The 22,746-nt window shown below is 43.2% G+C and overlaps 1 protein-coding gene across 2 annotated transcripts; it reads right to left on the reverse strand.

Annotated features, from left to right (window-relative positions):
* On the reverse strand, positions 1-22,057 carry hdlbpa (high density lipoprotein binding protein a). Of its 2 annotated transcripts, none has more exons than XM_039003011.1 (28): positions 21,954-22,057; positions 20,466-20,537; positions 16,434-16,548; positions 15,990-16,141; positions 15,444-15,659; positions 14,848-15,054; positions 14,241-14,456; positions 12,004-12,207; positions 11,500-11,607; positions 11,301-11,405; positions 10,804-10,882; positions 10,500-10,639; positions 10,302-10,406; positions 9,739-9,852; positions 9,376-9,462; positions 9,106-9,237; positions 8,714-8,932; positions 7,166-7,387; positions 6,668-6,886; positions 4,906-5,092; positions 4,417-4,577; positions 4,147-4,251; positions 3,850-3,984; positions 3,482-3,625; positions 3,064-3,243; positions 2,516-2,632; positions 1,902-2,054; positions 1-1,605 (listed from the first exon to the last, which is right to left on the reverse strand). In XM_039003011.1, the coding sequence occupies exons 3-28, from the start codon at positions 16,507-16,509 to the stop codon at positions 1,510-1,512; spliced, it is 3,879 nt and encodes a 1,292-aa protein (XP_038858939.1). In that variant the 5' UTR covers positions 16,510-16,548; positions 20,466-20,537; positions 21,954-22,057; the 3' UTR covers positions 1-1,509. The 2 variants fall into 2 exon arrangements, with proteins under 2 accessions (XP_038858939.1, XP_038858938.1); XM_039003010.1 differs by having other exon boundaries at positions 1,893-2,054.
* Between the last annotated feature and the right edge of the window lie 689 nt (positions 22,058-22,746).

The following is a 22,746-nucleotide window of genomic DNA, read 5'->3' on the forward strand; positions in this document are numbered from 1 at the left end:
TACAATTTTCAATTTTTATTGACTTTTTGGACAATTTCATTTCCAGTGTCATCCATAATTGTTTCACTTCTTCTTGTATGGTTTTTGCATAATCTTTCGTATAAGGCTAGAATGATATAGACCAGGATTAGACAATGATGTCATATCTTTCAGGAAATGTATCTGCACCACCGGGAGAAAAATTAACCACCCACTGCCAGGAACTGAATGAGACGATTGAACATTTATCCACTGCATCGTACACCTCCTGATCTCCTCAGGACTGTTACATCAACTCTGGGGTCTGGTTTATATCACTCTAGAGCTAAGGCTGATAAGAGGGCCATTGCTATGGTTACAGAACAATCTGCATAGCAACTGGAAGACAAAAAGGGACTGGACACTGACCCCGGTAGGTAGCAAGATGAGTAACACACATCACTAGACAGAAGACAGTTCATTGGCACAGAATGGTCTGCTCTTTTTGCTTCCAAAAGCCATGAGGAGAGAGTTAAAACTTCATGTCACAAAAAAAACAACAGAAAGACAGTATGGAACAAGTATGGTACTTTAACAGTTAGTGTGTGTGGGGCATTTAAACTTCTGGAGCTCTAGTGTTGCAGTGGGATGATACAGTACAATCTCCAAAAGCATCTGGCAGGTTGAGAGAGAGTGTGTGAAATAGTATATCTGTAGTGAATTACCCCTCCAAAAACAAAAACAAAGTTGAACAAATGAATAAGGCTGAATGATACAACACATCACTACCTGGCCATACAAGCACAGTAACAAGCAGACAGAATGAAAAGACTGAGGACAGAACCTCTCAGATGCAGCAATAAGACTGAGAACTGAATGAGATGACGTACACAGTTCCATGAGGAGCGGAGGAGAGTAGTTGAAACGGACAGCTGGCCACCATGATGGTCAAGCTTCTTCACTTCAAATCAAAAGCTGAAAATGGACAGACATGTGCTAACATGTCGCCAGAGGTAAGTCAACTCCACACCCCCCCCCCCCCCCCAGCCCCACACACCCTGCAAAGGCAACTAAGGGGCAGCTCAGTGAACCTAAGAAGCGTTGCTCGGTTCCCTTAACAGCTTTGGATTTGGTAACACATTTCAAACCATTATGAAATGTCAAGTCTCGGAAAACACTGAACGTCTACCTGAATATAGACATAACCCAACAACCCAGCAATGTTTCTTATAATAAGTATAATTTTTTTCGTTGCAGAAAGACGCATTACTGAATGCAAGAAGATACAAAGCTGAAGTTACAGGTCCAAATACAGTTTGGTTGAAAGCATTTCAGACTACACCATAAAATCTACAAAAGGCAAACCAAGTTATGTAGACAGAGAGAAGCATGAAACATTTCCAGGACTGCAGAGACTTCTGTGGGGGTGGGGGGGTCAGCGGTCAGTCCAGGTCCAGGTCCATAGGGTTGGGGCAGGCGATGGAGGGGAAGATTGTGTCGTCAGCTGGAGGTGAGGGCCGTCTTGTCTCCTTCGTAGCAGCACAGCTCTGCTCAGAAGCGTTTGGGTCCCCAGGGAGAAGCCTTGTTGGCGGCCGCCACAGGAGCACCGAAGCTGGGGAAGTCCTCTGAGCTGCTCATGTCTGGGGCCTGGAGACAGAGGGGGGAAAACAAGTACATGTCAGTGATCATTGAACTACAAATGACTGCATTCAAAAAACAAACAAAAAATGAAAATCTCAAACAAAAAAATAATAATAATTAAAGGACAATACACACACAAAAGTAGCCTGGGTGGTCCCAGATCTGTGCTAAATACAATGACATCAGGAAAAAGTATGGCAAGACAGTACAAACAGATATGAGACCAGGCTAGCACAAAATGGTAATGGTTCAGATGTGTCAAAGGAGAACAAAAAAAATCTAAGATCCATCACCTCTCTCACCTTCTCACTGCCGGTCTGCCACGGTGCCTCCCTCACCACGAAGCCTTTGGAGGAGCCTCGCTCTCGTCCTCCCTCATCCATCGAGGACGCACCGCGGTCACCAGTGGGCTTCATGTACGTCATCTTAGATTCATTCTCATTCACGTCAGCCATCTGAAAACAGGAAACCAAGTTAGATTTTTAAAAAGCTATATGAAAATGGGGGGGGGGGGAAGTTGAAGGTACTCATCATTCAAGGGAACCAGAAAGTGTGTACAACAGTCAAATGAAGAGCCAAAGATTACCGGGGAAAAAATTAACTAGTTAAATGCTTTGTCAATGATACAGATCAATCAATAAACTGACCAATAAAGACTAAACGTTGACCAGACACAGAAAGAAAAAATAACAGTAAAATACAAAGCGTCACAGAGGACATGGAGAGTCATGGTGGACAAAATGGCTTTGAAAGCCAAGGGTGAAGTTTCCCCTAAGTACAGATTGAGGATCAGTTTCCCTTCCTGAAATCCTAACCTTAACTGGGGGGAAAAAAATGCAACAAAAAAAATCTAACTGACCCAAGCTCAGCATTTAGGGGCAAATTCACCCTGCACCACTTTGAAAGGAGTACTTACGTATTCCTCTTCCAGGTTGAGGAGGTGGTCGATGGCTTCGTCCACCAGCTCAGGGCGTCCAGTAACAAACACCTGATTGGGGTCAGCAGCGCCGGGCTGGGGGAATCTCAGATCAACCTAAACACAGAAACACGATCAGTTCATCTGGACATTTAAAGGTCCTATGGTGTTGCTCCAGAAACAAAGAACATTAAGTAAATACATTTTTTAAAAAGTGGATAAATTATTGTCTTTTGTCCATTTCAAATGAAGCCAAAGAGGCCATTATATATCAAACGCAGCCAACAGTATGTACAGACGTTGGGATACGTTGGATGGATTCCCAGAATTCAAAGGGACAAGGCAAGACTATCCTGTAAGATGTTTTGTTCTCACAACTTTATCCAAGACCAGAAAAAAAGAAAAAATGAAGCCTTGTCCGAGACACAGATAAGCTTGCCCTGGACTAAAATCCTATTTCAATAGAGACATTTCATTGAGCATGCTTGTTAAGTCTTGTTAAGTGCTTTATGTATCAGGGAAACTGGCCCACTAATAAAACCTCTCACCTTGAACTCATCCATGATCTTGCGGATGCCCTTGCCACGGGCCCCGATGATGCGGGCGTGGACACGGGCGTCCAGGGTGATATCCTCAGAGACCATCTCCTCCAGCTCGTCCACGATGGCCTGGATGGCATCCTTGGCAGCTGTAGCCTTGTGCTCATACCCCGTGATGGTGATCTGGTCCTGGTTGGGGGGGGTGGGTGTAAGTCAGGTCTATAGAACTTACATGAGGGAAATATCAAGTTGAAGGATTTCTCAATGAGTATTTCCTCAATTCCTTGCATAACCCCCCCCCCCCACCAGGCACATTGGAGAAGATCCAAGAACACGCTCCTCTAACTTTCACCAACGCTTTATGCAAAGGACAAGGGCTTGAGGACAGACGGCAGAAGAATTGACAACAGAAGGTGTAACCCTGTACCTGGTTGTCGTCGTTCTTGTCTGGGAACTGGATGTTGACGTCGTGCTCTGTGCGGATGTTGGTTATTATGGCCCCCTTACGGCCAATGATCTTGGGGTGATACTTAGGGTCCACAGTGATGGTCAACTTGAAGCTCCTGAGGGACTGCAATGAATAACAAAGTACAAAAACAACATCCCCAGTCAGAACCATGTCACTCTTCACCTGGTCTTACAGCCGTTTGGGCTGGATGCCAGATGGCATAACAATGACTAGGCAACAAACAGATCTGAGATCAGACTATGTAACTTGTGATTGACTTGCAGTCGACACTTTTTAATACTGTGGTTCTGAGATGTAAAGCGCAGTAGAGAGAGAGTAACACGTACCCGATCCTCCTGCTCAGCAGTCAGCTCTTTAACACGCTCCAGGAGACCCTCCTTAGCGCGGTCCAGGTGATTGGCCAGGCCAGTAATGGAGATTATATCGGACTGCAGCTCAGGAGCAGGCACTTGAATATTAACCTGGCGGTGGAGGCAATAGTAAAACATTACAACGTTGAATAAAACATCCAGACACAAGAGACTCTGTATCCTGAATTGAGTCCCATTTCAGCTTCTCCCCTGACGTAAAAAAAAAAAAAAAAAAAAAAAAAAAAAAGTGACAATGAAACTACTCTTACGTACCTCAAACTCATCCATCATCTTCCGAATTCCACTTCCCTTCTGCCCAATGATGTAACGGTGAAGCTCAAAGGGCACTTCCACTTCAGTGGTGACGGGGACCAAAGCCTGAGGAAAAAGGAGGTAGTGAAACATAAGTTGAACTATATATGGAAAAAAACAAAAAATGACAAAAAAAACAAACAAACGTCTCTATACGAGTCACAAATAACCTCCTTAAAAAGAGTTCAGACAGACAGTCAGATTATTTCAATGTTCAAGAAGAGGACTGACCTTGAGTGCCTCCACAGCAGCCTCACATCGCTCCTTGCGGCCAGAAAGCACAATGATGTCACACTTCTTAGGTGCAGTGGGATCCACAGGTGCTGCAGGCTCTTCAACCATCTCCCCGTTAGCCTCTCCGTTCTCCTGCACTGCAGCCTCGGCCGGGGGAGCTGGGGAAGAACAGAGGGAAAAAACAAAAGGTTGATTAGAGAGAATGAACCAGGCAGTTGAACAGCAGAAATCTGAAAGACTTGCGTCAAACAACCTTAAAAGAGACATCTCTTAACAATCTAGGATCATTACATTTAGGTCATTTAGCAGGTGCTCTTATCCAGAATGTCTTATACTGAGTGCATTCAAGTAAACAATAAAAGGTAGATAAAACCACATCAGTCATTGCCTGTAAAGTCTGAGTGCTGATCTTAAACTAGTCAAAACTGATCCCATATCAGCACTCCTCTGACTGAATACTGCCTGAGAACGACAGGGTGCTTTTACCCGCTGGGCCTCCTTTCCCCAGACCTTCTTTCCCCGGACCTTCTTTCCCCGGACCGTCCACTCGCTCAGGGAATTTGATCTGCACGTTGTGGTCCCTGGTGATACCCTGGATACGGGAACCCTTGGGCCCCATGATGGAACGATGGAACTTCTGAGGAATCACACACTCCATGGTTACCTGGGCATCCTGGAAACAGAGGAGAGGACCGTTAGCCAATCAGAGAGGACAGGCTAGTTATGACATGGGCATCAGGGTACTGGGGTGAACGAGACTAGAAGATTATTGCATCCTTACGTCCCAGGAGACGAGTATGAGGCTCTCCCACCTGAGACTTCCCCCTCACCAGTGGGGTCACCAGAGGGGTCAGTGTTCTATGTTAATGTCAGCTCTAGTGTGACCGTGTTCCCATCAGGAGTGACAAAGACCTTTGGCGAACAATCAACAACCTCAACAACATGGTGTTAACCCATGTTCAGATAATTTATATATAAAAAATTATATACACACACACACACACACCGAACAAAAAATATAAAAACATGTTTTCCTTACGCACAAAAAGCTTCTCAAATTTTGTAAAGAAATTAGTGCACATCCCTGTTAGTAAGCACATTTCTCCTTTGCCAAGATAATCCAGGCACCTGACAGGTGTGGCATATCAAGCAGCTGATTAAACAGCATGATCATTACACAGGTGCACCTTGTGCTGTGGACAATAAAAGGCCACTAAAATGTGCAGTTTTATCACAACGCCACAGATGTCAAGTTGAGGGCGTGAGCAATTGCCATGCTGACTGCAGGAATGTCCACCAGAGCTGTTATCAGATAATTTTATGTTTATTTCTCTACCATAAACCGCCTCCGTCGTTTCAGAGAATTTGGCAGTACGTCCAACCGGCCTCACAACCGCAGACCACGTTTATGGCGTCGTGTGGGCGAGCGGTTTGTGAACAGTGTCCCAACGTTGTGAATAGTGTCCCGTGGTGGCAGTGGGGTTATGGTTTGGGCAGGCATAAGCTACAGACAACCAACACAATGCACAGAGATACAGTGACGAGATCCTGAGGTCCAGTGTCGAGCCATTCATCCGCTGTCATCACCTCATGTTTCAGCATGATAATGCACAGCCCCCCCCAAGGATCTGTACACAATTCCTGGGAGCTGTAATTGTCCCAGTTCTTCCATGGCCTGCATACTCACCAGACATGTCCCCCCCCACTGAGCATGTTTGGGATGCTCTGGATCGACATGTACGACAGCGTGTTCCGGGCCAATATCCAGCAACTTCACACAACCATTGAAGAGGAGTGGAACAACATTCCACAGGCCACAATCAACAGCCTGATGAAGGAGATGTGTTGCGCTGCATGAGGTAAATGGTGGTCCCACCAGAAACTGACGGGTTCTGATCCACACTACTACTTTATGTTTAAGGTACAGTATACAGATGTATATCTATTCTCAGTCATGTGAAATCCATAGATTAGGGCCTAATGAATTTATTTCCATTTCCTTTATATGAACTGTAACTTTGAACAAAAATCGAAATCCAACAATTTCAGTGTAAATGGCAGCTGAAAAGTACCAGTGGTCAGGCTTTGACCCCAATTAAGAGGAGGTCCATTGAGGCCATGACCTAGTGAGACACTGGAGCTGGGCTGTGGAAGAGGAATCAAAAGACAGCCTTTTGGGTAAAACACTGGGCTAAGTCTCCAGTGGAAAATTAGTCATAAATAAGTTAGTAAAACCCTGTGAACTCACCAGGTCCTCGATGATCTCCAGCATGCGTTTCTTGGCTGCCTCCACACAGTCTTTGGCTCCCTTCAGAGTGACCTTGTCGCTGTTGGCACCGCTCCTGGGGAAGCTCACCATCACACCACCGTACTCATCAGCGATGTCCCTCAGCACCTGCCCACGGCGAGCCACAAAGTACCGGTGGTGTTTGGGGTCCACATTCATTACATCCTCCACCACGTTGTCCTGAGGGATGACAAAGCATGGGGTTTAATATTGAAAATGTGTCAAACAAAAACACAGGGTATAATCTAAAAGGTTGGAGTCAGTATCAAAATGACAACAGTTTCCTTACTCTCTAAAAATGACTGAAATACACAGGAGAGTTTGATTCTGTTGTAAACAACAAGTACGAAACATCAATATAAAACAATGGCGTCAGGAGAATCTTTTGATGGAGTCAGTTTCTCCTGTTTTTCCCTAATCAAAACAACAAAATATATTGATTAAAAAAAATGTTTTTACCAAGCTCTTGATGAGTTCCTCCAGTTCCTTCTGGGCCTCTCTGACAGCCTCCTCTGTCCCCACCACGGTGATCAGCTCCTGGTCCTCGTCGTCAGGTGTCGGGAAGATAATCCTGGCTCCAGTACTGTCACGTACTTTACGGATGTTACCGCCTCCTTTACCGATCAGGAACTTATGGTACTCTGGCTTGGCCTTCAGCTCAGCTGTGTGACTCTTGGTTTGCTAGGGAAAGAGAAAGGGGGAGAGATATTTTAGAACGTTTTTATTGGAATGTGCTGCAACAGAATGGTGGAGCTGATTAGTTCAGTTTACTTCCTTTAAAGAGTGTACATGGGACTACTGACAACCACGTTTGGGATTAGGGTGACCACGTCCCAGATTGTACCGGAACAGTCCCGCATTTTGGCCCTTGACCCCCCTACCAAACAGTCATGTGCTGTATTTTACCAACAAATTACAAATCATTTACATTTTTTTTTATATATAAAATATATTTTTTTAAATAGTACTCAGAGGTGTCGGTTTCGATTATAGGTGCAACTGTCCCAGAGTTCCTGTTGGAGGACTGATAATCATCATAACACACAAAGAGGAGACTAGCAGTAGGGTAAGTGAGGTAGTATATAGTGGTTTATGGTCATCCAACCACTAACACAGTTAGGAAGGGGTTGTTCAGGAAGGGTCCAGTACCGAGTTGTGTTGAGGTGATGCAGAGTTCTGACCCGTTGTCTCTCTGGACCTCTGTGTCCAACTAAAGAACAGACTATTCGGGGTTTGTCTCCCAGGGCAAGAGAGGGTTTTTAACAAGTCCATTTGTCCCATATTTTATTCAGACATTCCAACCGGTGTCGTATGCTGTCACGTTGCGCTTATGACCAGATAGATCATAAGGACGTGGTGCTGGTGATGTTTAACACTTTTCCAATCGTTGTTGAGATCTGATATTCTAAGCAGCGCAAGATGACACACAGGCCAAAGTCATATCGTCAACCAATCACATTTGTCAAAACCTTTCTTGGGCTAAATTCCAGCTAAACTTGGAGAGGACCGCTAACTACTTACAAAAAGTGTGCTTCTAACGAAGAACTACAATAGTAAGTAGCTGTAGCCTATTAGACAAAGAGAAGGTCATTTCCCCACACTTGGTAGGCTCTCAATGCACATTAGTTGCTTATTCAACGTACTTGCTACTCAAACCCGTTCAAAAAAAAAAAATATCCTAACAGTTTTATATTCCTTCAGACCAACCAGAATTGTTACCGTGGCTAAATATTCCCACATTTTTATAAAACAGCCAGTCTCATTTCTGCATCCCCAAATTTTGCACTTCAAAATCATCCCATATTTGGCCATTTTAAAAATGTGATCACCCTAGTTGGGATGAATTCTATTTCAATTGATTTTTAGTGAAGGAAAATTGGGAATTTTAGTTTACATCCTGAAATTGAAACCAACCCTCATGACAACCACAGCCAAAACAAACAAAGAAAAACCAACCTGTTCCTCAACGTACTGATAAGTAAAGCCTAAATAAGAGCAGGATCAAACCTTATCCTGGGCCAGAGAGAGCAGCTGTTTCTTCGCCTTCTCCACCTCCTCAGCAGGACCCCTGATGGTGACCGTGTCGATGCCGGAGCCCTCGGTGGGGAAGTGGATATGGACGCCGCCACACTCTTCCATGATGGAGCGGACAAAACGGCCCTTCGAGCCAATCAGGGAGTTGTGCAGCTTCGAGGGAATGGACACCTCCATCTCTGTAATGTTTGCCTGGGAGGGACACAAGTGGCATATGTAGTTCATTGGGCACAGAATGGAAACATGGTTTCATATAGAGAGACAAATTAGGAACGTACGAACATTCTATCCTTATCTGCATTGACATAGAAGAACACAGGCCATCTTAAGAAAGGCAATCTCCCTGAGAAAAGCCAGTAAGTTACCAGTTCTTTCTGGATAGCCAGGATGCGGATTCTTGCGGCCTCACAGTTTTCCTTCTTGCCGGTGATGACGATCATCTCAGAGTTGCTGTTCTCGGCAGGCAGGTCAATCCTGGTGTTAGTTTCCTCACGAATCTGGAAATGAAGGAATTACTTTTTGTCAGGTAATACCACTTTTTTTCCCCCTTTTCATATTTTAAAAAGCCTGAAATTGTGAAAGAACTGTGTCCCAAACCAAGTTTAAATTCCATATCCTATTAAATGAGAATATACCTTCTTGATGTTAGCGCCACCTTTCCCAATAATGTTCTTGTGGAATTGTTTGAAGATGGGAACTGAGAGAAAGAAGCCATTTTCCACCTGAAAAAGACAAAATCAATCATAGATAAAACAGTTAATGTGTAAACATTTTTCAAAATCTGCAAAGCAAGATTTGACATGTTCAATATACTTAAGGAAAGAGCCATCAATCATACCAACTGAGATGATGACGTGCTTTACCGACACAATGTCTTGAAAGCCAAATGTACTTAACACCTTACACTAACCTCATGCAATGTAAACAAAAACAAATGTTCAACCTAGTTGTCACAGAGAGTCAATCATTTAGAGGTTTTGTTTGATGATCTTACGTACCATGTCAGCAACCATCTTAGCCATGAACTTGGAGCATTTCTCCACCTCGTTTCTTGGACCGCGCAGCTGAACGATGTCACTCTTCGCTGCCGGGTCTGGGAAGTTGATGATGACCTGCAAATCGACACGTCACTACTTTATGTACAGCTTGGAAAACTTTAAATATTTTCCTTTTGCCCATCCTAACCAAAATGAACATAGTTGTTTTACTGTAACTATACAGAAAAATGTTATAGCTGTATACACTTAAGCATTTTATAGCATTTACCAGAGCCATACATGTACAGCTATTCTAAATATATGGATCTGGCACACGATCGTCATGTTTCTAAGGCTGCATTTAAAATCAGGCAGCCCAATTCTGAGCTTTCCCCCCCCCCCTCCCACTAAAATGGTCTTTTGAGCCATAAAAAAATAAAAAAACTGCTCTTTTGTTAATAATTGGGTCAAAGAGCAGAATGGTGCTGCCTGTGTAAATACAGCCTTGCTGACTGAAGTCTTACTGAGCCACGGTCTCTGGCGTCATCAGGTGTGTTCCCACGGCAACACGGTTTGCGACTCACCTCAGGGAACTTGTCACGAACGTCCTTAATCTTCTCCCCTTTTTGGCCAATGATGGCTCTGTGAAAACGCTGTTCGATGATCAGGTCCTTTGTACGCTCGTTCTCCTGCAAGAGAGAGACGAAAAGGTTGAGGGACAACTCCCACGGGGACGTTATGGTGACGTGTGTGAGAGAGAGAGAATGTATTGTGATCCTCACCATGCGCGACGCTAGCTCAAGCAGCTCCTTACTGGCTTCCTGAACCCCCTGGGGATCCCCCTCGATGCGGATCAGGTGGCTCTTCTCGTTGTCAGGGGGGATACGCACAGACACCTTGTGCAGATCTTTGATGCGGTTTACTGAACAGGGCAGGAGAAGAAACAGGGTTTTTTTTAAACCACCATTTAGTAATATGCTAAATACCTTCAAAATACATTTGTGTAATTTTGTATTTAACATCTTACTCGGCCCCCACTTCTGAAACCCAACATCCGGTTTGCTTAAAGAAAAACATAATACTTACTGTTGGCACCGCCCTTCCCAATCAGGTGTCTGTGGAATCTGGGGTCCACACTGATCTCCCTAAAATCCATGCGGCTCACCTAGAAAGGGAAAGGAAATAAACATGGCATCAAATGAATGATTGTAACTACCAAGTCCTAAAACCAAGGAAACCAGTGTGGTTTACACAGTCGGTCCTTGGGACAATTAGACAAACTAGGCCTAGACTCAGATTAAGCCTAGACTCAGATTAAGCCTAGACTCAGATTAAGCCTAGACTCAGATTAAGCCTAGACTCAGATTAAGCCTAGACTCAGATTAAGCCTAGACTCAGATTAAGCCTAGACTCAGATTAAGCCTAGACTCAGATTAAGCCTACTCTAACTACAAAGCATGCTCAAGGGACACTCTCCATTGAATGCGCTTTAGCCCATTAATCTAATAGGCTTAATCTGGGTTTTGGTAAACTAGTTTCTGCTTGGAGTGGAGCCTGGTCCACAGTATTCGGATGGTCTTTACCAGGTCAGTGACGATGGCTTCCATCTGACTCTGCACCATCTGCATGTCTTTGGTGGGACCTTCCAAGGTGATCTTATCTTCACCTTCAGTGAACTCAATGTGCACCTGCAATACACACAGAGAGAGAGAAACACCAAGTCAGGCCTTGAGCTGCATCCCCCTCTGGAACAAAACACACGCCACACACACACACACACACCTTGGGCATTTGCTGGGTAATCTTGGCCAGGTTCTGCCCCTTCTTGCCAATGATGAAGCGGTGAAGCCAGGAAGGAGCTTCGACTGAGGATACAGTATAGCTGTTGGCCTGGGAAACACAAACAGGGTCACATTTAGAAACCGAGAACCCACTGAGGTCATGGGACATCCTCTTGAACCAGAGGCCCTGAATAAAGTGCTATATATATATATAGTCATTTAGCAAGCAGCCTTATAGAGAGATACTTACAAATCAGTACATTCAACAAAGGAAGGTAAAAAAATAAAAAACATTTATTCGCATTGCAAGTAAAACATTCAAAAAAAATAACGCATCTACCTTGGACTAAACGTCAGCGAATACCAGACCCAGCCAGGCCGGTGTGAAAGGTGCTGCGTACATGTCTTATACGTAATGTATATCTACCTTGGCCCAAACTTCAGTGAGACCTGTATAGTACGTACTGTGTAGTAGTGTTTCTGTTGGAATGTGTAACATATCTACCTTGGCGTAAACTTCAGTGAGAGCCTGACCCAGCCGGTCTGGCTCCCCGCGCAGGATGACGGTCTCCGAGTTGCTGTCTGAGGGTGGGATTTCGACCGAGACGCCAGTTTTCTCCAGGATCTCCTGCAAGGTGTTTCCCTTGGGGCCGATCACGTACTTGTGCTGAGATTTCTTCACCTCTACCGCGATGGTGGTGGCATTTTTCTGCCGGGAGAAAAGGGTAAACAGAGCACTGGAAATGAGTGTAAAAATAAAATTGGTTAACTTGGTGGATTTAACTGTTGCATATTTAAAAAAAGTTATAATTGTATTGGTCCCAATTCGAATAAAATGTTAAGACTGAAAAGAAAGAGACACACAGTCTAAGACTGAGGCTAGTAGGAACCTCTGTAAGGCCCCTCAGATTATTGAGACAACTGAAGTCACGCCCTGGTACCCGGAGGCTACATGACAACATTCCATACAATGTTAAAACGCAGACACTCAATCATTCCTATTTAGCACAGTTTAGCTAGCAGGACATACAGTTGAAGTCGGAAGTTTACATACACCTTAACCAAATATATTTAAACTCAGTTTTTCACAATTCCTGACATTTAATCCCTGTAAAAATTCCCCGTCTTAGGCCAGTTAGGATCACCACTTTATTTTAATAATGTTAAATGTCAGAATAATAGTAGAGAGTGATTTATTTCAGCTTTTATTTCTTTCATCACATTCCCAGTGGGTCAGAAGTTTACATACACTCAATTAGTAGTTGGTAGCATTGCCTTTAAATTGTTTAACTTGGGTCAAATGTGTCAGGTAGCCTTCCACAAGCTTCCCATAATAAGTTGTGTGAATTTTGGCACATTTCTCCTGACAGAGCAGGTGTAACTGAGTCGGTTTTGTAGGCCTCCTTGCTCGCACACGCTTTTTCAGTGCTTGGGGGGGGGGGGGTGTCATTGTCCAATTGGAAGACCCATTTGCGACCAAGCTTTAACTTCCTGACTGATGTCTTGAGATGTTGCTTCAATATATCCACATAATTTTACTTTCCTCATGATGCCATCGATTTTGTGAAGTGCACCAGTCCCTCCTGCAGCAAAGCACCCCTACAACATGATGCTGCCACCCCCGTTTCACGGTTGGGATGGTGTTCTTCGGCTTGCAAGCATCCCCCTTTTTCCTCCAAACAAAACGATGGTCATTATGGCCAAACGGTTCTATTTTTCAGTTATTTTTTCTCCAAAAAGTAGGAAACCGTAGTCTGGCTTTCTTATAACGGTTTTGGAGCAGTGGCTTCATCCTTGCTGAGCGGTCTTTCAGGTTATGTCGATATAGGACTCGTTTTACTGTGATTATAGATACTTTTGTACCTGTTTCCTCCATCATCTTCACAGGGTCCTTTGCTGTTGTTCTGGGATTGATTTGCACTTCGCACCAAAGTACGTTCATCTCCAGGAGACAGAACACGTCTCCAGCGAACGCGTTTCCTGAGCGGTATAACAGCTGCGTGGTCCCATGGTGTTTATACTTGCGTACTATTGTTCGTACAGATGAGCGTAGCACCTTCAGGCGTTTGGAAATTGCTCCCAAGGATGAACCAGACACCTCCAATAGGCTAATTGACATAATTGAGTCAGAATATTCTAAAGCCATGAAATCATTTTCTAAGCTGTTTAAAAAGGCACAGTCAAATTAGTGTATGTAAACTTCTGACCCACTGGAATTGAAATAATCTGTCTGTAAACAATTGTTGGAAAAATGACTTGTGTCATGCACAAAGTCCTAACCGACTTGCCAAAACTATAGTTTGTTAACAAGAAATGTGTGGTGGTTGAAAAATTAGTTCTAATGACTCCAACCTAGGTGTACGTAAACTTCTGACTTCAACTGCACCTTCCCCCTCAATCATCTTCATCATAGCAACAGTAATATTTGACACAAAGTTCTAAAGGACCATAACAGTTCATATTAGGGTAGCCTAGTGGTTAGAGCGTTGGGCTAGTAACCGAAAGGTTGCAAGTTCAAATCCCCGAGCTGACAAGGTACAAATCTGTCGTTCTGCCCCCTGAACAAGGCAGTTAACCCACTGTTCATAGGCCGTCATTGAAAAAAAAAAGAGTTTGTTCTTAACTGACTTGCCTAGTTAAATAAAGGTTAAATGTAAGTCGCTCTGGATAAGAGCGTCTGCTAAATGACTTAAATGTAAATATTAAAATGCTGTTAAGAGGACAGAACATAGACCTACACACCTTCCCCTCATAAATCTTCTTGATCATAGCCACAGCAAGGGCCACCTGCTCTTTCTCCCCAGTAATGACGATCTCCGTCTTATTGACGCTGGGTGGAGGGACGTTGATGCGGGCTCCCGTCTCCTGCATCATATCTGCCACCAGCTTGTTGTAGGCACCAGTGATGAAGGGGTGGAAAACCTTGTCGATGTTCACCCTCTCCACAGCACGCTTGTCCTGGAAGGGGAGGACAGAGAGCGGACGGTCATCAGTTAGGTTGTCCAACACTCGGACTGATAGAACATGTCACAAACTGAACTAGCTCGCTTCCCGAACCGTGTTCATGGCAGTGTAATAACAGCAAGGCTAGCGTTAGTGCTATAGGGGCATGTTCATTAATTCATTAAGTAGGGTGGTTAACGTTAACTTAAAAATGGCAGAAATTATAACAAATATAACTTTTTATCTAAAACAGATATGACAGAAGTAGAAAAAGGTTGTGCAGCAAAGGATTCCATAGTGAGTTAAGAGGTCATTATGTGGTAGTTAACTTAGCGAGTGGAGAGAAGTTAGAGGATGACACTAGAACGCGAGAGCTAGGTAACCGATACGGCATCAGGTTGGCTACCTGCTCGGCAGAGATGAGCAGAATCTCGTGCTTGGCCTTCTCCAGGCCCTCCTTGGTGCCAGAGATCTTGATATGGTTGCTGGGGTCATCTGGTCTTGGAATCTGGATCTTGGTGGCAGTCTTGAGCTCCAACTCCTGCAGTTTCTCCCCATTCTTGCCGATGACAAAGCGATGATGTTCTTTGGGGATGGCCACGGTAGCTGAAGCCTGGTGTAAAAAAAAAAAAAAAAATCAACATGAAGGAAAATAGTTTTATAAACTAAGTTAATATTACCACATAGGTAAATAAATAATCACAAAGTAGTCACCTTTTGATTAACTTTAATAACCGTGCATGAGTTCATATTGAAAATGGGATGACTCATTTGGTTTTATTTATTTAGCCATGATAGTTCACTCAGTAAGAACTGCCACTTTTTTCCCCCCAGGAAGACCTGAGGTGGGGGCCTCAAAACAACACACTGACAGTACAACATTTGGGAAATGACAAAGGATCGGTCTAAACGTAGCTCTGATATACGCTGTAAACCTACGTGGTTATAATGAATACAACAGCCAAATAAGGGCTAAATGTGAACCCATCTATCTACACTGACCTGAGTCTGCAGTCGGGACACGATCTCCTTGCGGGCCTTCATCACCGCGTCCAGTTTCCCAGACACCATGATGGACAGACCCTGGTCTTTAGCCATGGAGAGTTCCAGGTGGGCTCCAGTCTTATGCATGATGTCCACACAGACCTTCGCCTGATCTCCTTCACCGAACTGGTTGATGTCCTTGTACTTGCGCTCTTCCAGAGGGACGTGGAAAACCTAGCAGGGTCATAAGTTAGAGAGAGCAAACATCACATGTTTGAACAATAGGACTTTTGAAGTCTACACACCCAGGTTTGCCAAAGGCAGGAGGAAGAGATCTTCGCTACAACAAACATGGGTCGTGTCCCAAATGGTATCCCTATATTCCCTACATAGTGCACTACTTTAGTCCACAGCTCTATGGGCTCTGGTCAAAAGTAGTGCACTATATGGAATAGGGATACCATTTGCTACAAAAAAAAAGTTTCTTACTCCTCCAATGCAACAAAGTGTTGCGTAAACGCTGCTGCTGTAGCTATCTGTGTGATGACAGAGGAGTGTAGCTACCTGGGTGATGACAGAGGATTTGAGGGGCCGGATCTTGGAGGTCCAGGCGTTGACTGGTTCCTGGGTCCCCTCAGGTGAAGCAGCCTTCTCAGGCAGCGGGGGGAAGGCATCCTTGTAGGCTGGGGCCTCCTCATCTCCAGCAGAACTAGACCCTGTGTCAGAACCATTAGAAACAAGCCACCATATATAAAAACCTCACCGACTACGAGTGTCTGATAAATGACTAAAATGTCAGGTACATGATCGGTACCAACGGCAGTTAATACAACTCATGTCTTGTTGTTACTTTAGGTTTTAGGTAGCATATTTGTTGAGATAGTCATTGATAACTGATGGTTCTTTTTTTTTTTTTAAAGGCCAGACTACTCTTAGTTGTTCTGATGGCTCAGTAAACATTAAGATTCAGCAACTCTACCCAGAGGAACAAATGAAACAGAAACTCACCGCCTGCTTGCTCTGCAACGAGCCCAGAGCGGTGCTCGTTGAAGCTTTCCTGCGTAAGTACAGCGACTGAGCTCATGGTCGAAATCCCACGTTTACACGGAGTACGAGTGCGTCACTAGTAAAAGGAAAAGAGGACATCATTACCAGGGTTAAAGAAACAAAATAGCCTGCATAGCTAAAGACATGACAGACTTAAAAAGGACAAGATTATTAAAATCATTTTGATGTCTTTATAAAGGCCTCGTCTCATAGCTAGAAAATACAATAAACCATGAGGACAAATAAACCACTTTTATAAGTTAGGGTTAAATATATAGTAGTACAAAATACATTTATCAGCTTGAATGGACTTTGATGTTTGGCCCCGTTGTCTTATCTACCGTTATCAAAAGCCATTCCTTTCCAGGAGGGATACTCTATGTTCTAGCTATTACCTATGTCACACGTCAACACTTTCTTTGAATATCTGACAAATAGCCTTAGTGAACAGATTAGGCAAATGAAGCATAACCAAGAGGACAAACTGATTCATTGCAGTAGCTACATGTGACATTGATTTCTGTTCAGTTCAGCATTTTCCACACTAAATGTTAAGGTTAGGATTTGGGGTGGGGGGGGGGGGGTAAGCCCAAAGCCCAAGGCTAGCTGATGGCGATATTAATCTGTTGTGGATGGTTTCATTTTACTGTCCAAAATGCATTGTACGCAGCAAGCAACACACTCGTATCCAATGGACCGGTTTGTACCTAAAAAAACATTCTCCATTCAGGTTGCAAAAGTGTCGATTTCCACCTTAACTAGATTTAATGGCGAGAAGGAAAATAAATGTTTGAAAATGTGTACGTTCTTAACGAAACACCATTTCCGCCACCATGTTAGTAGCTAATGCTACTTCCTGATGTCGCGCCCTACGTTCAGCAAGAGGTAAACAGACTGCTGCAACCTGATTGGCTGACCGCGATACACAACATTCGGAACTAGCATTCCTAGGCATTAGCCACTTTATCATGGTGGTGGAAAATGGTGTTTTACAGAAAGATTGCATGTTTTCCCCGTTTTTTTAAAGTCTACGTGAGATACGAGTGTATTGCCGGCTGCATACAATCCATCTGGACAGTAAGATGGAAACTAATCAAAATTGACATCTTCCTGCCTTTGGGCTAGGGGAGGGGGAAGTGGATCCTAGATCTGTACCTAGGGTAAACTTCATCACTACCTACATATACAAATGACCTCGACTAACCTGTACCCCCACACATTGACTAGGTACCGGTAACCCCTGTATATAACCTCTTATTTTAGTTTATTTTGTAAATATTTTCTTAACACTTCATGAACTGCACTGTTGGTTAAGTGCTTGTAAGTAAGCATTTGACAGTAAGGTCTACACTTGTATTCGGGCACTTGACAAATACATTGATTTTGAACAACTAAGTTTAGTTGTTGACCTAGGCCTTTTCTAAGCTGGGTGAATGAGCTTTCCAAGGTTAAGAGGATTTCCCCACTGACCCGTTCAGTTCATCCACCCACTGAAGCTTCCCCTAGGTACAGATCTAGGATCAGCTTCCCCCCACCCCCAGGCCTAACCAAGTAGATCAGACTAGACATTGAGCACATGCGCTAGGTGTAGGGTGAAGTTGTCCCTAGACACTGATCTTGGGTCAGTGTTGTACTTCTCCCACTAATGGTTAAGGTTAGGATTTGGCGAGGGGGGGGGTAACCCCGGTGAACATTTACTAGGCTATTCCTCTACAAACTGCAAAATTGTTTTGCTTCAAATGAATGAGAAGCAGTGGAGGGAGGGGGGACTTTATACCATCAAAATATAATCAAACCAATCACAGAACATCTACTTGAAAGGGAAGGTCCAATCTAGTAATTATATTTTGTACTGGAACACAGCACAGTCAGTGGAGATGGTGCCTGGGATCCTTGGCATGGCGTTAGTACAGCTGTTTTCACATCATTTCCAGAGCAGCACCCTTTAAGGGGCCTCTTCCTTCTAGGCTAGGCATCTTTAAGGCTGAGCAGGCCAAATCAGTGGTGCGTTAGTTAGCACAGTGAGCTACATACAGGCCAGCCCGGGAAAGCCATACTACTGGCGTCTCATTGGTTTAACACGGAGCAAGGAAACCGCCTTGCACACAAAATGGAAAACGTTGAAAAGATTTCACAAAGTAGACTACTGAAGTGCTTCAAGCCTTCTCTATAAAGATTATTTGAGAATGTTATATACAGTACCAGTCAAAAGTTTGGACACGTACTCATTGAAGGGTTTATTTATTTATTTTTTTACATTGTAGAATAATAGTGAAGACAATGCTATGAAATAACAAATGGAATCATTTACAACCCCCCCCCCTCTAAAGAAAGTGTTAAATCAAAATATATTTTAGATTCTTCAAAGTAGCCACCCTTTTGTCTTGATGACAGCTTTGAACACTTGGCATTCTCTCAACCAGCTTCATGAGGAATGCTTTTCCAACAGTCTTGAAGTTCCCAACATATGCTGAGCACTTGTTGGCTGCTTTTCCTTCACTCTGCGGTCCAACTCATCCCAAACCATTTCAATTGGGTTGAGGTCAGGTGACTGTGGAGGCCAGGTAATCTGATGCAGCACTCCATCACTCGCCTTGGTCAAATAACCCTTACACAGCCTGGAGGTGTTTTGTGTTATTGTCCTGTTGAGAAAAAAAAAATGATAGTCCCACTAAGCGCAAACCAGATGGGATGGTGTATCGCTGCAGAATGCTATGGTAGACATGCTGGTTAAGCATGCCTTGAATTCTAAATAAAATTACTGAGTGTCACCAGCAAAGCACCCACACTTCCTCCTCCATGCTTCACGGTAGGAACCACACATACGGAGATCATCCATTCACCGATTCTGCATCTCACAAAGACACAGCGGTTGGAACCAAAAAGCTCAAATTTGGACAGATGTCCACCAGTCTAATGTCCATTGCTCATGTTACTTGGCCCAAGCAAGTCTCTTCTTATTATTGGTGTCCTTTAGTAGTTTCTTTGCAGCAATTCAACCATGAAGGCCTGATTCACACAGTCTCCTCTGAACAGTTGATGTTGAGATGTGTCTGTTACTTGAACTCTGTGAAGCATTTATTTGGGCTGCAATTTCTGAGGCTGGTAACTAATTACCCTATCCTCTGCAGCAGAGGTAATTCTGGGTCTTCCTTTCCTGTGGCGGTCCTCATGAGAGTCAGTTTCATCATAGCGCTTGATGGTTTTTGCGACTGCACTTGAAGAAACTTTCAAAGTTCTTGAGATTTTCCAGATTGACCGACCTCCATGTCTTAACGTAACGATGGACTGTCGTTTCTCTTTGCTTATTTGAGCTGTTCTTGCCATAATATGGACTTGGTCTTTTAACAAATAAGGCTATCTTCTGTATACCACCCCTACCTTGTCACAACACAACTGATTGGCACAAATGCATTATTAAGGAAAGAAATTCCACAAAGTAACTTTACAAGGTACACCTGTTAATTGAAATGCATTCCAGGTGACTACCTCATGAAGCTGGTTGAGAGAATATCAAAAGTGTGCAAAGCTGTCATCATGGCAAAGGGTGGCTACTTAGAAGAATCTCAAATATATTTTGTTTTGTTTAACACTATTTTGGTCACTACATGATTCCATATGTGTGATTTCATAGTTTTGACATCATCCTACAATGTAGAAAATAGTAAAAAAGAAAATAAAAACCCTTGAATGAGTAGGTGTCCAAACTTTTGACTGGTTCTGTATACACTGATTCAAAATATTGCAATGAAATCCAGATAAATCTGACAAGCATCTGGTTTGTGATTGACCCAATAATATACTAAATATATAGCCTGCCACCCCCATCTAGTATTCAAAAAAGTAAAATGCCAGCCTTCGATCTTTAATTACTGAGCCAGTGGATGTGGCCAACAAGGCCATCTATTCCACTGCCTTCCATTTGAAAAGTGCAGGTTAGAAGGGACTGCAGCATGGCTATAATTAGGAGCTTAGAGTAGTGTCACTTCTTACCAGCTAAATGGTCAGTTACCAGATAATCCGTCCTGTAAAGCTGCCTGTTCGTGTCAGCCTGCCAGCTTTTGCCTGAAAAGCACAATCCAAAAAATACATATTGGTTTCACAACAGACAGTCGGGTGATAAAATACTGGACATTCAATTAATAGATTAAGTGGTATATTCAAATGTGAGGATTTGTGTGTGGGGGGGGGGTAAAACATTATCCCAAGCTTTGACATCTAATTAATGGCTGGAGGGATCCCCCTATAGAAGTAGCTAGCATACAAATCTGGGCCTACTTGCGTGAAGGTAAAAGGTAGTTTAGAAAAAGTTAAGAAACAAAACATATTCTTGTTTGATATTAGACCAGTGGGAAGTATTATATTCTACTAGACTTGGCCAGCTTTGTCATATAGCCTAATGAGGTGTACGTTGATGCCTCTTCCAGTGAGACCACAGACTCAATTAATGTGGCCTTTAAATCTGATGCTAAATTAGCCTTATTCATTTACTGAACTTTCAACCTAGTTAATCAACTGTGATAGATCAACGTGGGGTTGCAGCTGAAAAGCTCAGAGATTGCTAGCTAACGTTAGCTAGAACACTGGCCTACTTCTGCCTAATTTACAAGCTAGCTAGCAAAATAGCTAGTTAGCTGGCGTTGGAAAAAATAATAATAATTACCTAGCTAAAAATCAAACGATGTGACGTGAAAATTGACAGACTATCCCAAGGCCACGACAGCATCAGATGAATATAGGTAGCTAGCTAACTGACCAAGACAGAATGTTAAATAGATAGCCAATATCCCCTGGTTTCCCCCGGCTAGTACTACGTCGACATGCAAGAATGTCCGAGGAATTCTTGAAATGGACGATTACAATAAATAGCTAACGTTAGCTAACGTTCCTTGCGAAGGATTTTAAATTAAACATTAATCGTGCATTCCAGTAAAACAATGTAAACGCCCTATTGCGTTTTGGGGTTGCGAGACGCCACTTCTATTGAAAACTTTATGTAGACGCATTAGCTTGCTAGCTAGCTAATAAACTCGTATAAACTTTGACCGTGCGCGATAATGACACGTAGCTGCAGTGCTAGCGCTACCTAGCTCTGGCGGCTAACAACCAGTTTAAATTGAAACTCCCCATGGAAACTCATTATAAAAATGTAATTAAACATGAAATCGAGAACGGTGGTTAGGTCTTACATTTTACACATGTGGTTGATCAAAACATGATAGCTACATATTCTCCCATTTTAATACGGAACGTTAGCTCCATAATAATCTACAAAGTCCACGTAGGCATAAGGCAACCGAACAAGGGGAGAAATGACATGGAGTCGACTCAGGCCAGAGCACATTTTGACAGTGATAATATTTCACTGCATCCTCGATAACTATTAGCCCCCACTGGCTAAATGTCGACGGTATAATAAGCACACCATCTTTATTGTTCCCCGTACATGTTACATTGTGAAACAATTTCTTAGCTACTTACTTGTGTTTATGTTCTCGTCTGCCCTGGGTGGTGCAGAAGCTGTGATGAAACTCCACTGGCGAGAAGGTGGAACTGTAGGCCGAAGGATAGCTATATACTAGCACCACCCTCCAATCGTATTCTCTAACGTCACGCCAAGAGCCTCTGATTACAAATCACTGATTTTTCATACAGTGAAAAAAGTATATTTTCATGTAACACTTTCACTATGACTACATTTGATTATGATTTGATCGTGTGTATATCTGATATGTTTCAGTTTTATACCAAAAACAATGCTACAGCTTGAGAAATCAACACACATTAAACTCTGACGAAAGATGACGTTTCATAAACCCGAGTATCTCCAGTTCAGGTTTTGTCGGTATTTCTGATGCTGTAACTGTAGCCGAAAATTCGATGAGTGACTGTTACAAGTATTCTCAGCTGACATTTCGTGTGTTTTGCAACATTGTAGCCAACACTGTCGTTTTAAACCAGTTGTTACATTGTTGTTGCGCTGTCGCAGATAGTTAACCCCAGTTCTCGGGCGATGATGTGGCTATAGGATCCATGAAGAAGTCGATGACGCCTTTTGTATAATCAAATGTACACGTATGCATTTACTCTTTTCTTTACATATCTGTGCATTACATGGATATCTATTTTTGATAGTCCACTCATTCACATTTCCTTATCAATACGCCATACGCCATTATAAATGAAGGATGAATGAATAAATGAATGAATGACTAACAAACCTTTGGACAGATACTTTCTGATAAATAAGTATTGACAATTATAGGCGCCTTAG

Source organism: Salvelinus namaycush, chromosome 10, assembly GCF_016432855.1.
Source record: "Salvelinus namaycush isolate Seneca chromosome 10, SaNama_1.0, whole genome shotgun sequence".
Taxonomy (NCBI): domain Eukaryota; kingdom Metazoa; phylum Chordata; class Actinopteri; order Salmoniformes; family Salmonidae; genus Salvelinus; species Salvelinus namaycush.

Bases quoted from the DNA above. Each gene is read 5' to 3' on its own strand.
- hdlbpa (XM_039003010.1), bottom strand. From the start codon at position 16,509: ATGAGCTCAGTCGCTGTACTTACGCAGGAAAGCTTCAACGAGCACCGC. The intron at 15,660-15,989 runs GTAGCTACACTC...TGACCCTGCTAG, and splicing joins AATCCTCTGTCATCACCCAG to GTTTTCCACGTCCCTCTGGA. The intron at 14,457-14,847 runs GTAGCCAACCTG...CTCCCCTTCCAG, and splicing joins TGCTCATCTCTGCCGAGCAG to GACAAGCGTGCTGTGGAGAG.